General features: G+C 41.9%; 1 protein-coding gene across 2 annotated transcripts in view; it reads right to left on the reverse strand.

Moving 5' to 3' along the window:
* Window positions 1-13,464, reverse strand: part of SLC41A2 (solute carrier family 41 member 2) — an 89,315-nt gene that overhangs the window by 26,396 nt on the left and 49,455 nt on the right. For both annotated transcript variants that reach the window (XM_036019516.1, XM_028532871.2), the window contains exons 8-10: window positions 10,708-10,787; window positions 3,839-3,970; window positions 2,562-2,710 (exon numbers count right to left, since the gene is read on the reverse strand). In XM_036019516.1, the coding sequence (XP_035875409.1) occupies window positions 2,562-2,710; window positions 3,839-3,970; window positions 10,708-10,787 (361 nt within the window). The remainder of the gene's footprint in view (window positions 1-2,561; window positions 2,711-3,838; window positions 3,971-10,707; window positions 10,788-13,464) is intronic.

Consider the following 13,464-nt stretch of genomic DNA (forward strand, 5'->3'; position numbering starts at 1 on the left):
CCCAGCTGTCTCTGCGTCGTCCCTAGAAGAAGAAAGTACACTCCAGTTCCAGCAAATCGAAGTTGTAGGTTCAATGGGCTGATTGGATATATATGCAAAACTGCGTTCTGACGTCAGCAACCATATCCCTAACCACGGCTAGCAGGCTCGGAAATGCTCACTGGTGGCACAGAAGGTACAATGGGCCATACAGGACGGTCACTTTGATGCCAACCTATCCCTGCTACTGAAAAAAATAACAAAATGTGATGTGACTGACTGATTAGGTACTAAATATGAATGCCTTTCGCACATTACTCTGTCTGGCCTTGACATATTCCAGCTACTGTTTTTTAAAATCAGTTTGAGAGAGAAAGAGAGAAACATGGACTTGTTGTTTCATTTACTTATGCATTTACTGGTTGATTTTTGTATATGCCCTGACCAGAGATCGAACCCGCAACCTTGGTGCATCGGGACGATGCTGTAACCAACTGAGCTACTGGGCCAGGGCCTATCCCAGCTACGCTGACTGCTCTCGGGCACTGGGCAAGAACGTGAGTAAGAGAACAATCCATCACATCTACTGTCTGTGGTTCAGTGGCCTTAACATCACATAACGAAAACATATGTGTTAGGTTCCTTCTAATTGCAAAACTCTTTATACCTGAACAATGAAATTTGAGACATGATAAGTCAGGGTGCAAATAAGACACGACGAACTCAACCATCCGAAGTCCCAAACAGTTTCAAACACAAGTTGACTTTCTATTTTTCACTTGACATGAGAAAGAGTCACAGGACCAAAATTAGAAAGCTCCTATGCTCTGAAAAACTCTTACATTAAAGTGTCTTTCATACAAAAATTCAAACATACACAAAAGTAGACGGAACAGTACCAATTAACCCCATACCACTGTCATCACCATCACTCAGTTTCAACAGCGATCAACTCATGATCAGTCTTGCTTTACCTACAAGTATACTCCAACCTTGGGCTTTTCCTACATAGCAAGTCATTTCATCCCTAAACATTTCAGGAAATCCTTGCAACGTCGAATGGTCATTGCTAGGATTTGTGAGGTTTTGTATTTGATTTTCATTGCCCTTTATTTTAAATACCTATATCAGTGACAGAGAAAATTGGTATTTATTGAAAGCAAGGAGAAGAAAATTTAGATTTTTCTTTCTTTTTTTTTGCCCTAGAATATCTGAGACCTAAATACGGATATAAACAGAGCTGGCAGGATACAGTCTGTCAGTGTAATGGTCATTACTGGGCACGAGGGGCAGGGCTGGGTGCTGGAGCTACAAAAATGAGCAAAACAAAGGTGGGGCCTCTGAACTCTCAACTTTTATTAGCAAAAATATAAATAAAGGAAATTAGTCAAAAACTAAAAACATAGGTGAAACAGTTTACAACTTACAGATAAATACCAGAAGGAATGGCTAAAATATTTCAAAGTGATCATCTGTTTGAAAGATAGAACCCTTTAGTACTATTTAATTTTTAAATTTTGTAAATGTGTTATATGGAGCACATATTTTGAAAATAAAGGCAATTTCCTTAAGTTCAAAAGTAATAACCTTTCATGTAAAGATGGCAAGTTGAGCATTCGACTCTACTCTCTCTAGAAACTTCAGTAACACAACAGAGAAAAGATTCAGAAAGGCACAAAAGTCTCCCATAAAGAGGAGAAAAAAATAAAGAAATTGAGAATAAGAAAAAAAAATAAGTTTCATGCAAGAATTCCAGGAACCAAGTGAGAGAGACAATCACCAAAGAAGTAATTCAAAAAATTTTCCTACAACTGAAGAACATGAATTTTTAGATCCCCAAACAATGCCCCAAAACAATGAAAATATACCCAAACCTCCCCGCCCAGGCCTCTGAGTGAGAATGCACACTAACTGCTGTAAGGAGAGGAGCACGCTGGGAAATGTGAACATGAGAACATCGGTGACACTGAGCAGGAGAATAAACTAAACACCTTTGTAACAAAAAATTAAATTAAAGTAAACACACACATATCTCCACCCCCCAAGCCAGGGCCCATCAAAATGGAATTTAAGACCAACAGGGGAAAGGTGAAGGTGTTGCAAGCTTCCAGGGAGACAGAAGTTTCGTACAATGAGACCAGCAGGGAGAGCGGCCTCTGTTGTTCTAAGTGGTAATGGGAAAAGTCAAAAGGCAAAGAAGCAATGCCACCAAACTTCTACAAGAAACAGGATGCTACACCCAGTCAACATACCCGTGTAAAAATAACAGAATTTTGCCACATGCGGAGGCTCAGAATATTTCCTCCGATGCCCTCTGTCTCAGGCATCTATTAGAAGACGTATTGATACAAAACAAGAGAATGAAAAACAAGAAGACGTGGAATCCAAGAAATAGGAAATCCAAAGGTTCTATTGATCAGGTCAAAACAGGTCCTGATTGGTTTTAAGAAGATCAAATCAAGATACAGGCAGTAAGCTGATTTTTAAAATGTTAAAACATTTCTTGTGCCTCCACATGTACGGAGTTGCACTTTTACATCGACCTGAGCATTGAAGAGCTCACAGGAGGGGTCCACTCTTACCTGTAACAGAGCCGCAAACAAGTACACAACCACGAAGATCACAGTCAGAGACGTGTGGCCGCTCTTCATCAGATGGATCGTGTAGAGGAAAATTAAATGTCCGGGGATCACTAAAAGCAGGAGGACTTGAGCAGACTTATTATTTACTCCTGTAACACAACATGGAAAAGTTGTTCAAACAAAGCCATATTTTGATTAATGACAGGTCACAGTTACTAAAATTTGAGGATTACTTTTTAGTTACTAGGCCACATAGCATCACACAAAATTCAATTGCTAAAAATAATTTCATCTGTTTACGATTCACTTAATTCTTTGAAATTTTCTCACTATGAATGTAAATTAAATAAAAGATGGTTGATAAAGATTTGTAATGAAGAAGGTTGGTCAGACTTTAATATCTATCATAAAAACAGAAGAAAGACAGCGGAAAAAGTAAAAAGTTCTTAAAGTACTGAAATGTTTTCATTTTACTTTTCCTTTAGGGTTGTTTCATGGATATCACAAGGCAGGGCACTTCTGATCTTCATTCAAAAGTCAGTAATTTATTTTCATTTAAAAAATGACAAGAATTATGAGGTTTAAAATTGTTGTTTTGCCCTGGCTGGTGTGGCTCAGTGGACTGAGTGCCAGCCCGCGAACCAAAAGGTCGCTGGTTCAATTCCTAGCCAGGGCACATGCCTGGGGTACGGGCCGGGTCCCTGGTTGGGGGCATGCAAGAGGCAACTGATCAATGTTTCTCTGCCTCTCTTTCTCCCTCCCTTCCCCTCTCTTCAAAAATAAATAAAGAACATCTCAAAATAAAATAAATTGATGTTTTAGTTTTTTGGTAATCACATGCCTGGTGGCCATAAATAATGCACTATTCCTTGAAACTGAGGTTACCACCCCTCATCCTGTTTGTTTAGGATAAATGCCTACATTCAGAAAGGCCAAAAGGATGCATGTAGGAAAGACAGTACATCTGCCCAGCGACATTTGCTTGCGTCCGCGAGGTTTCTCTTTCCTGACTCACACACAATGTATCTCAGAGAAAGGGACGAAAGAGAAAAATTACACGAGGTTCCTCAGCAACTGCAGATTTGATACAAGTGGCTTTTGCTCACTGAGATTGAATGAGCAAAGTCTACTCTATTTAAAACCTATGTAGCGCTCAAAAATAAAAAAGTCGTGTAACACTCGCACACAAAACATGCACTCAGCAAATGCTGTCCGCCTATCCTCACAGAAAGGAATAGTTCCTGAAATAGAGTATGTAAAAATCAACAAGCACATACCTGGACCAAAAAACGTTCGAAACGGGCAGTAACAGCCTTTGGGCTCATCAGGCAGTTCTCCCGGGATGCTGTGTAGATGGAGGTAGGTAGAGATCCTGCTGGCCTGAATGGCCACCAAATTACCACCAATACCTGAAACGCAGGAAAACAAAGGAGGTAGCCTCGTACCTGAAACCACCTGCCTAGATTCAACTACCCATAAGCCTCTTCAGGTCACATCCTGGGCCAAGAAAACCAAAAAGTTCTTTCAAAATGCTGATTTATTTAAGTGGAGGTGGATATTCCAAAGGCATTAAAAGAAATCATTGTTATAGGAGACTTTCATTATTTTTTCAAACCTGACTTACTCTCTGGTTTGAAGGTAGACCAAAATAAGTATTTTTTTAAAAGCGACTATCAATATCAAGATATAAAACTAGGTAACAATATGTATCATGTTTATCGTCTTAATGAGAGGGAAAATAAGCTACATTTACTCAAATAGACAAGACCTGATACGTTTCTTCTCAGGTTACAAAAGAAATTCGTAAACAGCACTAAAGAACAAACTCAAGAAAGTCATCTTTTACTCTAGATTATCCTCTCATACACTCTGAGAAGAGCGGATGTCCAGAGATAAAATTAATTCCAAGGGGTGGTAAACCCCACCTCCACGTCCCGCCCCCTCAGGTAAGAGAGGACCCCCAAACTCTTTCTCCTTTGACAGAACATGGGAGAAAGAGGCAGTAGTCACAAAAGCAAGTAGGAAAAAACTACTGAAATTTTCAAACCCTCAAATGCTGGGTGTGGGCCAGCACTCTTGGGAGTCCTGGGCCCGAGGGTGCCCACACTGACTGGCCGGCGATTTCTCTAAGCCTCCCCCGGAAGGGAGCGTGCAAGGCAGACGGAGTAGGGCAGAAGACTCGAGACAGCCGACCTGGGTGGCACACAGGCAGCAAAGCACATCTGTTTCCGAATCCCTCTGCCCCATGAAGCAAAAGCTGCCTGGGGTGGGGAAGGAAGCATGCCTGCCACCTGTCCCAGAAAAAGATCAGTTGCCACCGCAGCAAAGGTAGAAGCAAAGCTGTCTGCTGACAAAGGAGTGGAAGGAAAATCTCGCTCACGCCCAACCTGGCAAAGTGAGACTGCCAAGAATAGGAGGGGAAGAAAGACTGAGAAAGCCTCGCCTCTGAGGACCAGGGGCATGGGGGCTGCCTAAGATTGAAAACAGTGCAAGAGAATCCCAGACACCATGCCATGCCTTGCACCAAGGAACAAGTGTCAGCAGCCTACTGTGAGAAGAGGGGCAGAGCAAGGATGGTTAAGCCCTCCATGCTGCAGGCATATTGCAATCCAGGCTTCACTCTAAGCATAAGGTAGTAGGCAAGAGCTCATCAATAAAGAAATTTGAGCCCTGGCTGGCATAGCTCAGTGGATTGGGCGCGGGCTTCGAACCAAAGCATCGCAGGTTCAATTCCCAGTCAGGGCACATGCCTGGGTTGCGGGCCAGGTCCCCAGTGGGGGCCATATGAGAAGCAGCCACACATTGATGTTTCTCTCTCTTTCTCCCTCCCTTCCCCTCCCTAAAAGTAAATAAATAAAATCTTTAAAAAATAAAGAAAGAAATTTGAAGTCAGTGATGCACTGAAGGTACCTATAATAACCACACACACACACACACACACACACACACACAACAAACAAACAAAAATCCCCTAACTCAAGTACTGACCAGATTGGTTCAGTCCTCCATACTAATGACCTAACAGAAGAAAAAGCCGGCCTATTTCAAGGCATAAACTGTTGCTAAACATCCTACAGGGAACAGGGAGCTCCCCACCCATGGAATTATCTGGCCCCAAATGTCAGTAGTGTCAAGACTGAGAAACCCTGTATTAAAAATTGATGTATGCCTCCACTATCTGAAATAACACGTGTCTAAATAATATGCCTCCACCATCTGAAAGAACATGCATCTAAGAGTAAAGAAGCAATCACAACAAAATGTAGAAATTCTTTGTTGCTGAATGGAGATAAATGCTACGTACAAAGACACGCAGGATGTCCTGCGTGCACACACACACTGGAACCGAGGCCCTGGCCCGGCGGCTCAGCTGGTTACAGCTTCCTCCTCATCCAAGGCTGGCATCCCATAATAAATTCACTGCTATGCACGATTTCCTCACCGCATCCCACTTAGTAAATAAAAAATTCATTAGAAGCAAATGCTTAAGATAACAGGAAATACGGTTTCATAAAAAGGTTTTCAAAATGCACCCCAGGGAATTCTGAAAATTTTTCTCAGGGAAACAAATTTCTTTCAAAATGGGTTTGAAAGGGGAGCCAAGTCCCGTGGACTGCGCTGAATATAGTTAAGGCATGTAGATGCTCGGCTCTGCCCTCCGCAGGGTTCGCGCTGGCTCCGACGGCGCGGGTCTGAGACCTGCTTCAGCCGTTCACCGGGACTCCAGTGTCTAACCTCTGGGGCCTTCAGGTTTGTGACCTGTAAAATGGGCACTTAATATCCAACTGATAAGAGGTAGGACTGACTAAAATAAGGCACACATAAAGGATACGACAGTTTCTGAACATGGTAAAATGGGAAAGGCTCACTCACGGATTTCTCTTCGGAGCCCCCAAAGGAGAACTAAATGTTCAGAATTAGGTGTAATTATATGTAATGAGGAGCATTCAGACGCACTTCGCAATGCAGATATTTGCCGTAGGAACGCATGAAGGGTGGTTTCCACTTCAACTCCATGTACCCTGGGGATTCTCCTGGGGGTAATGTTTGATCTGGTATTTTATTAGATACGGAACGCTTCAATGCAAACGCAGAGAGCGTGAGCTATTAAACCTGAGAACATCTATCTATAACTGCTCTTAAACTGACTTTGAAACAAAAAGCTATTAATGATTAGCTGTAACTCTCTTCTAAAAAAAATCTCATTGGTAGAACTATATAGAACTGCTTTTATCATTCCATTACCGTGTCCAGACTAGCACAGGTGATAGTACAAATAAACTCTCATAATAATCAATTTTCGGTTTTCCTCTCCCCTGCCTGCCCTGACCCACCTCACTCAGTAGCCCAGGAAACACAGAACCACTGGTGTTAAAGCTGCACCAAACTAAAAATACATCACACCAAAAATAAAATGAATCAAGGCTTTAGAAAGAGGCTGGTATAATTTTTCCAGATAAGGTGAATAAAATTTTAAAGTAAAAAAACGTAATTAGTGTGGGAACTTATTTTAGTTTTAACCTCTCATGGGGCTGAAACTTCATTATGATCTCGTCATGATCAGTTCTATTTTTAAACTGTAGCAGAAATTATTACCTCGGAATAGCTCTCTTTAATGTCAAAAATCCCTCCTCGTGATCACAATACACAGATATTTCTACTAAGAGCTAGTCTATCCGCACTTCTGTTAAATTACTTAAGTTCTTCAGACTAATCGCATTACTAAAGCGAGTGGAGAGCATGTAACAATTGTGTCACGTAAATTAGTAACATAAGTGAAAACAGCTTTGTCAGTATATAAATAATTAATTAGTTGAGAGCCTTCGACACCCGCAAGACCTAATTCTTAAGTGCCTTATGCTAGAATAAGCTCACTTGGTAACACAAAGTTTGACGAGATCAATTATCAGCAGGGTTATCTAAGAACTGCTTTAAAACCCAACCTCACATTTTGTTCAATTTAGAAATGTGTGTTTCCAGCAAATGTTTAGCACCCATATCATAGAACATATTTCAAATTATGTCGAGAATTCTTTGGCTATCGCCGAGGACCTGAAGCGAAAGTTCCCTTTGTTACAAAGGAAATCCTTACAACGAACAGCACAGCCGACCTGGTGTCCTCCTTATGCACCCGCGTGCTCTAACCGCCTTCACAAATCGCACCTTCATGGGTCCTGCTCTCATGGCTCCTCGTCAGAGCCCACACGCGGGAATCACCCTTTTAGTTTCAAGACATGCGGAGGGGTGGGGGGATGTGGCTTCCACGTTTTCGTGTTGTTCAAAAGAAATACACACTACCCCCTCAGAGTGAACACCCTCTCACCTAGAGAAGCTCAGGCACATCCGCTCCCCAAGCCTCTAATCCGTCACCCTTGTCTGCTTCCTTCCAGTGCACCCGCTGGCAACCCACTGAAGGATGGACAAAGGCTCCAAGTTTTCCATCTCCCTTACCCTCGTCATGCATGCTTTTATTTTAAACCTCACCTGAGGACATGTTTGTTGACGGTAGAGAAAGGGGAAGAACGGAGAGTGGGAGGGAGAGAAACACCAGTTGGTTGCATCTTGCACAGGTCCCGACCGGGTACTGAACCAGCAACCCAGGCATGTGCTCTGACTGGGAACTGAGCCTGCGACTTTCAGGTTCACAGGATGATGCCCCAACCCACTGAGCCACACCGGCCAGGGCTAGATCATGCATTCTTAATGGGGACAGAAATTGGTTTAGGGGGACAGAAACATAATCTAACTCATTTTATGTATGAAGAACAGCGATGCATACAGTACATAAATGGAGAAAAGGGGTATCTGTGATATTAAAATGTCATGGGTAAGCACAGTTTAGGAAAAAACATTTAAGATGGCTCTTTCAAGGTGTGATCATGAAAAAGAGGCCAAGAAACCTGCCTCCGGTCAGGACTTCCCGACCAGTGTGCCGTGGGTCATGGGGGCGCTGAGACTCGGACCTCCCAAGCTCTGCAGGGGCGGGCCGGGCCTGCGGTTGCCTGCAGCCTCCTTCTTCGCCCTAGTGTGCCACCCCACACCATAATTTCCCCCGTGGACCAGGACACGGGAAAGGCTGGGAAACACCGCCCTGGAGAAATGACTCCATCTGCTTTCTTGGGGCAGAGAAGGCCGTCATTGTCAGTCAGGCCCTTCATCTCGGCGTCTGTCCCCTGCCCCTGCCCCTGTACCTCCCGTCTCTCCTGAGGACTCCTCTTCCCACCACATCACATCCAGGCGCATCCTGCCCTGCTATGGGCAGGCTACGGGGAGGCGGCCGTGCGACCTCATCCCTCTGGGTCTCACGCCCTCCATCTCCCCTTCCCCACTGCTCCCTGCCCCCTCACCAACAAACATATCCGCACCCCTCCTAGCGTGGAGAAAATTCCTCACTTCGACTTCTGGGTGTCGTCCTAATTCCCTTCTTTTCATGGGCAACCATTTTACAAGAAACCTAAAAGTGCTCCTTCCGAGATGTTCGTTGTTTTGTTCTTAATATTTAATAGATATAAAAATATTTCTAAAACATACATAAGCTATAAGGCATCGTACTACAAAACCCATGTACCCACCACCCAGTTGTCAAAAAAAAAGGAATACTGCAAAGCGCTAGAATTGTTTCTTGTGTCAGAGGAAATAGCAGGAATATTTATTACACCCTTACTAACAATGGGTTGTTGTCACTGAAGTTAAATTTCCTGATGAAATGTTGGGCAATACAGCTCGAATAATCATGAATATGTAATATTCGTGCTGGCGAATTCATCAACTAATATTCCCCGAAAAGGACCGGACCAGGTGGAAGGGAAGAGGCTACCACTCCCGGCAGTGAACGCCCGAACTCCGTGTGGCCACGACATAGGAGTCTGGTGAGGACGATGGAGGGAAAGTCGGACGTAAGCCACAGCGTACAGAGGGCCTGGGAGCTGGGCAGAGGATGTCAAACTGAATGTGACAGGCAGGAGAAACCAGTTACGTTTACCATCCTAGGACATGTACTTAATAGAAAGTTGAAGGAAGACCAGAAGGTAGTGACATTTAATTTGCAGTGGACAGAAAGGGAGTGGGGAGGCCGAGTTGTTACTTGGATGATGCCTGGAGTGAGACACGTGCTTCTTACACTGCAAGTGAACAAGTCAATTATGCTGAAGGGAAAATCAACACGCTTGGGTCATCGTCTGGGGGGAGAGGACGGAGGGCCAGGGTGAAGCAGAGAGGCCCTGATTGGAAGGGGGAAGGGGGCTGTGGGCAGAACCGTGCCACCTGGAAAATCGGGAGGGAGGATGGATCCAGAGGGGAAATTTGTTCACGGTCATTCTAACGCTATATAAAAAATTAAATGTAGAGCAGAAATTTTAAACATAAAATTAGATTTTGGAGAACTTGCCTTCACAGAACATATTTTCTTATATATAAATATACAAAAGTAATTTATATTAAACGTATAGCATATCCTGTGACATGTTTTTTCCCCAGGTAGAATTACCTTTTAAGTTATATTGGCTTTGGCTATACTAAAATCCAATTAGTAAGAGCCAGCCCCAAACCCAGTAGGACTGGATTAAAATGATCTTATTAAACAGAATCCATAAAAATTCCTGTGATCTTAAGTGTTGTAATTCCCATTTTATAGATAAGAAAACACAGAGGGCAGATTTAAAGGGATCAGCAGAGGAATGATAGATGTTTTTCTTTTCTTTTTAATTTTTGTTAAATTTATTGGGGGAGAATGATGGATTTTAATGGGCTGAACTGACTCAAGCAATGCATAAACTGCGCTAACTCTAATTTCCCCACGAAAATCGATAGCAGCAATAAAACAACACAAGAAGATAGCAGATAAGCCCAAAGGATCCAGGACTCAAATACTGAATTTGCCTCACTGCCCTTAAAATCGGGTATGCCTGACTCTCAAACTATTACTTAGTGATGAGATTAAGAAACAGTTCTTTTCAGAAATGTGCTCTGCATACTGAGAAAAGGAAAGGCCGTTTCCTCTGTGAGAGGCCACCTGGGGCTGAAGAAGGAATGAATGGGGATGCGTGGATAGCCCGCCCTCTTTAAATCTGAGCCCTAAGGTGCCTATGAGCATCTGAGAGTATAGAAAGATTCGATATCATTATGGAACAGTACAGCTAATGCTTACCATTAATAACTGGCGTGTACACAACAATCCCAGCCAAGTTTGGATCTGATACAGTTGTGTCCAGAATAAGGCCTCCAATGCTGAAAGATACAAAATCATACAGTGTAGGGCAGAGGGAAAGAAATGTCCTGATTTGAAGCTGTTCTTTACACACAAACAACCCTACTTTTAAAGATAAAATATCTACACACATTCAAAAATAAAATGAAAAATATTCAAAGTGAAAAAACAATGTCAAGCCCTGGCTCGTGTGTGGCTCGATGGATTGAGCACCAGCCTGCAAACCAAAAGGTTGCTGGTTCGATTCCCAGTCAGGGCACATGCCTGGGTTGTGGGCCAGGTCCCCAGTTGGGGGTGTATGACAGGCAGCCAATCAATGTTTCTCTTGCACATCGATGTTTCTCTCCCTCTCTGTCTCCCTCCCTCCCCCACTCTCTAAAAATAAATAAAATCTTAGGAAAAAAGTCAATGTCAATCACAAAAATGTTGAAAATAAAATAGGGCATAAGCCATAACCCCACATTTCAGGGCTCTCTTTCTGATCTCCAAGATACATTACTGTAAAAAAGAAACACATACAGCATTTAAGAGCATTAAAAATGGCTCTGGCTGGTATAGCTCAGTGGATTGAGTGCGGGCTGCAAACCAAAGTGTCGCAGGTTCGATTCCCAGTCAGGGTACATGACTGGGTTGCAGGCCATGACCCCCAGCAACCGCACACTGATGTTTCTCTCTCTCTCTCTTTCTCCTTCCCTTCCCTCTCTAAAAATAAATAAATAAAATCTTTTTTAAAAAAGAGCATTAAAATGTATGTAAGGAATATAAGAATTATTAACAATGTCTCTCTGTAGGGGCTGAGACCGAGAGAAGATTAACGGTCATTTATGTACTTCTGTATTTACTAAATTTTTAAACCATGGGCATTACTGCTGTTATAATTTAAAAATAATGTTAAATGAGTATCTTTTCATATTCGAAGTAAGCAAGGTAGTAAAGACATGATGTTTATTGTGCTATAAAACTAGATATAGTTAGGGCATGGCTTATCACCGGTAAATTAAAATAATGAGTTACAGCCATAGAAAGAGCTGATCTTGAAAACAGGGGTCTGGAAAATAACATACAGATACATATATATAAATCTGTGAAGTTGTCAATTGGTTAACTCCGGTCTCTTGGCCTACACACTATAAAGCATTGCCAGTCCCAATATTGTTGCCCAAATCTTCTAAGAAAATGCAATTCACATTACAGAAAAATGAACTATATGCTGCCACAGAACAGGGTTTATGGTCAAAATGCCAGATCAAAGGCTCTTACCACTGCTTGATAATAAACATTAGGAAATTATTAAATCTTTTAATTTTAATTCTTTAGTATAATAAATGAATAGCTTCATATGCCTTAACTGCAGAATCCATACTAAAAGATACACTACTGAATCCAAAAGTAGTCATCCTTACAAATACTTGAATATTTTAAGCTCAATTTTTAAAATATATTACTTCGTAAGAAAAGTTATGTTTCAAAAAATAAATGTTCCTGCTAAAATGCACAGACCATGGTGTGCACATATAATGAACACTTGCTAAAAAATATTTTAAAATAACGTTACCCAGGCAGCAAAACTTATTAAAGTTAGAAGATACGAACCGAAAAAGGAAACGCAACAATAGTTGCATCATTCAAAGTCATACTGTAAGCATGTTAGTAACAGCCTCTTAGACATTTTTAAACATGGATATTTACAAAAAACAAAAACTCCCATGTTCGTGGAGTGAAAGATTTACCGAAGGTTTAGTTATAAAAATAAAAGTCACAATGAAAACATAAATAAAATAAAAACTCAAATTGTAAAAGTATTTTTCTTCACTTTCATTAAATATCTTTAGCAGACAAAGAAATGACATTATTTTAAAAGGGAAAGTACCGCAAAGCTTGTAAAGCAGTCTCCGGTCCCACCCCCTAGACCCTGCTCTCCCCTAGCAATTCTTCCCCACTTTGTGGGCATTTAATTCTGTGTTTCTAAATAAAACACTTCCCTACTATTTCTTTTATTTTTTTATTTTTTCTCAAATCGTTACTCTATTTTTTAAACTTTTAATTAAATCTGTATTGTGTATATTTTTTCCATTACCATTTAGTCCCCTTACACCCCACTAACCCCAGCAATCACCACACTGTTGTCCATGTCCCTGAGTCCTTTTTCTTTTTCGTCAATCCCTCCACCCCCTCACCTCCCCCACTAGCTGTCATCTGCTCTCCATCTATGAGTCTGTTTCACTTGTTAGTTCAGCTTGTACATTAGATTCTACATGAGAGTGAAATCACATGGTATTTGCACTTCTCTGACTGGCTTATTTCACTTAGCATAATGTTCTCCAGGTCCGTCCATACTGTTGCAAACGGTGAAAATTTCTTTTTTCTTTTATGTCTGAGTAGTATTCCATTGTGCAAACGTCTCACAGTTGTTTTATCCACTCATCTACTGATGGACACTTGGGCTGCTTTCACATCTTGGCAATTGTCAATAATGCTGCAACGAATATAGGGATGCATAGGTTCTTTCGAATTAGTGCTTTGTGTTCCTTCAGATATACTGCCAGAAGTGGGGTCACTGGGTCAACGGGCAGATCCATTTTTAAGTTTCCGAGGTATCTCCATACTGCTTTCCACAGTGGCTGCACCAGTCTGCATTCCCATCAACAGTGCAAAAGGGTTCCCTTTTCTCTACATCCTCGCCAGCACTTGTTTGTT

This window comes from Phyllostomus discolor, chromosome 2 (assembly GCF_004126475.2).
Source record: "Phyllostomus discolor isolate MPI-MPIP mPhyDis1 chromosome 2, mPhyDis1.pri.v3, whole genome shotgun sequence".
NCBI lineage: Eukaryota > Metazoa > Chordata > Mammalia > Chiroptera > Phyllostomidae > Phyllostomus > Phyllostomus discolor.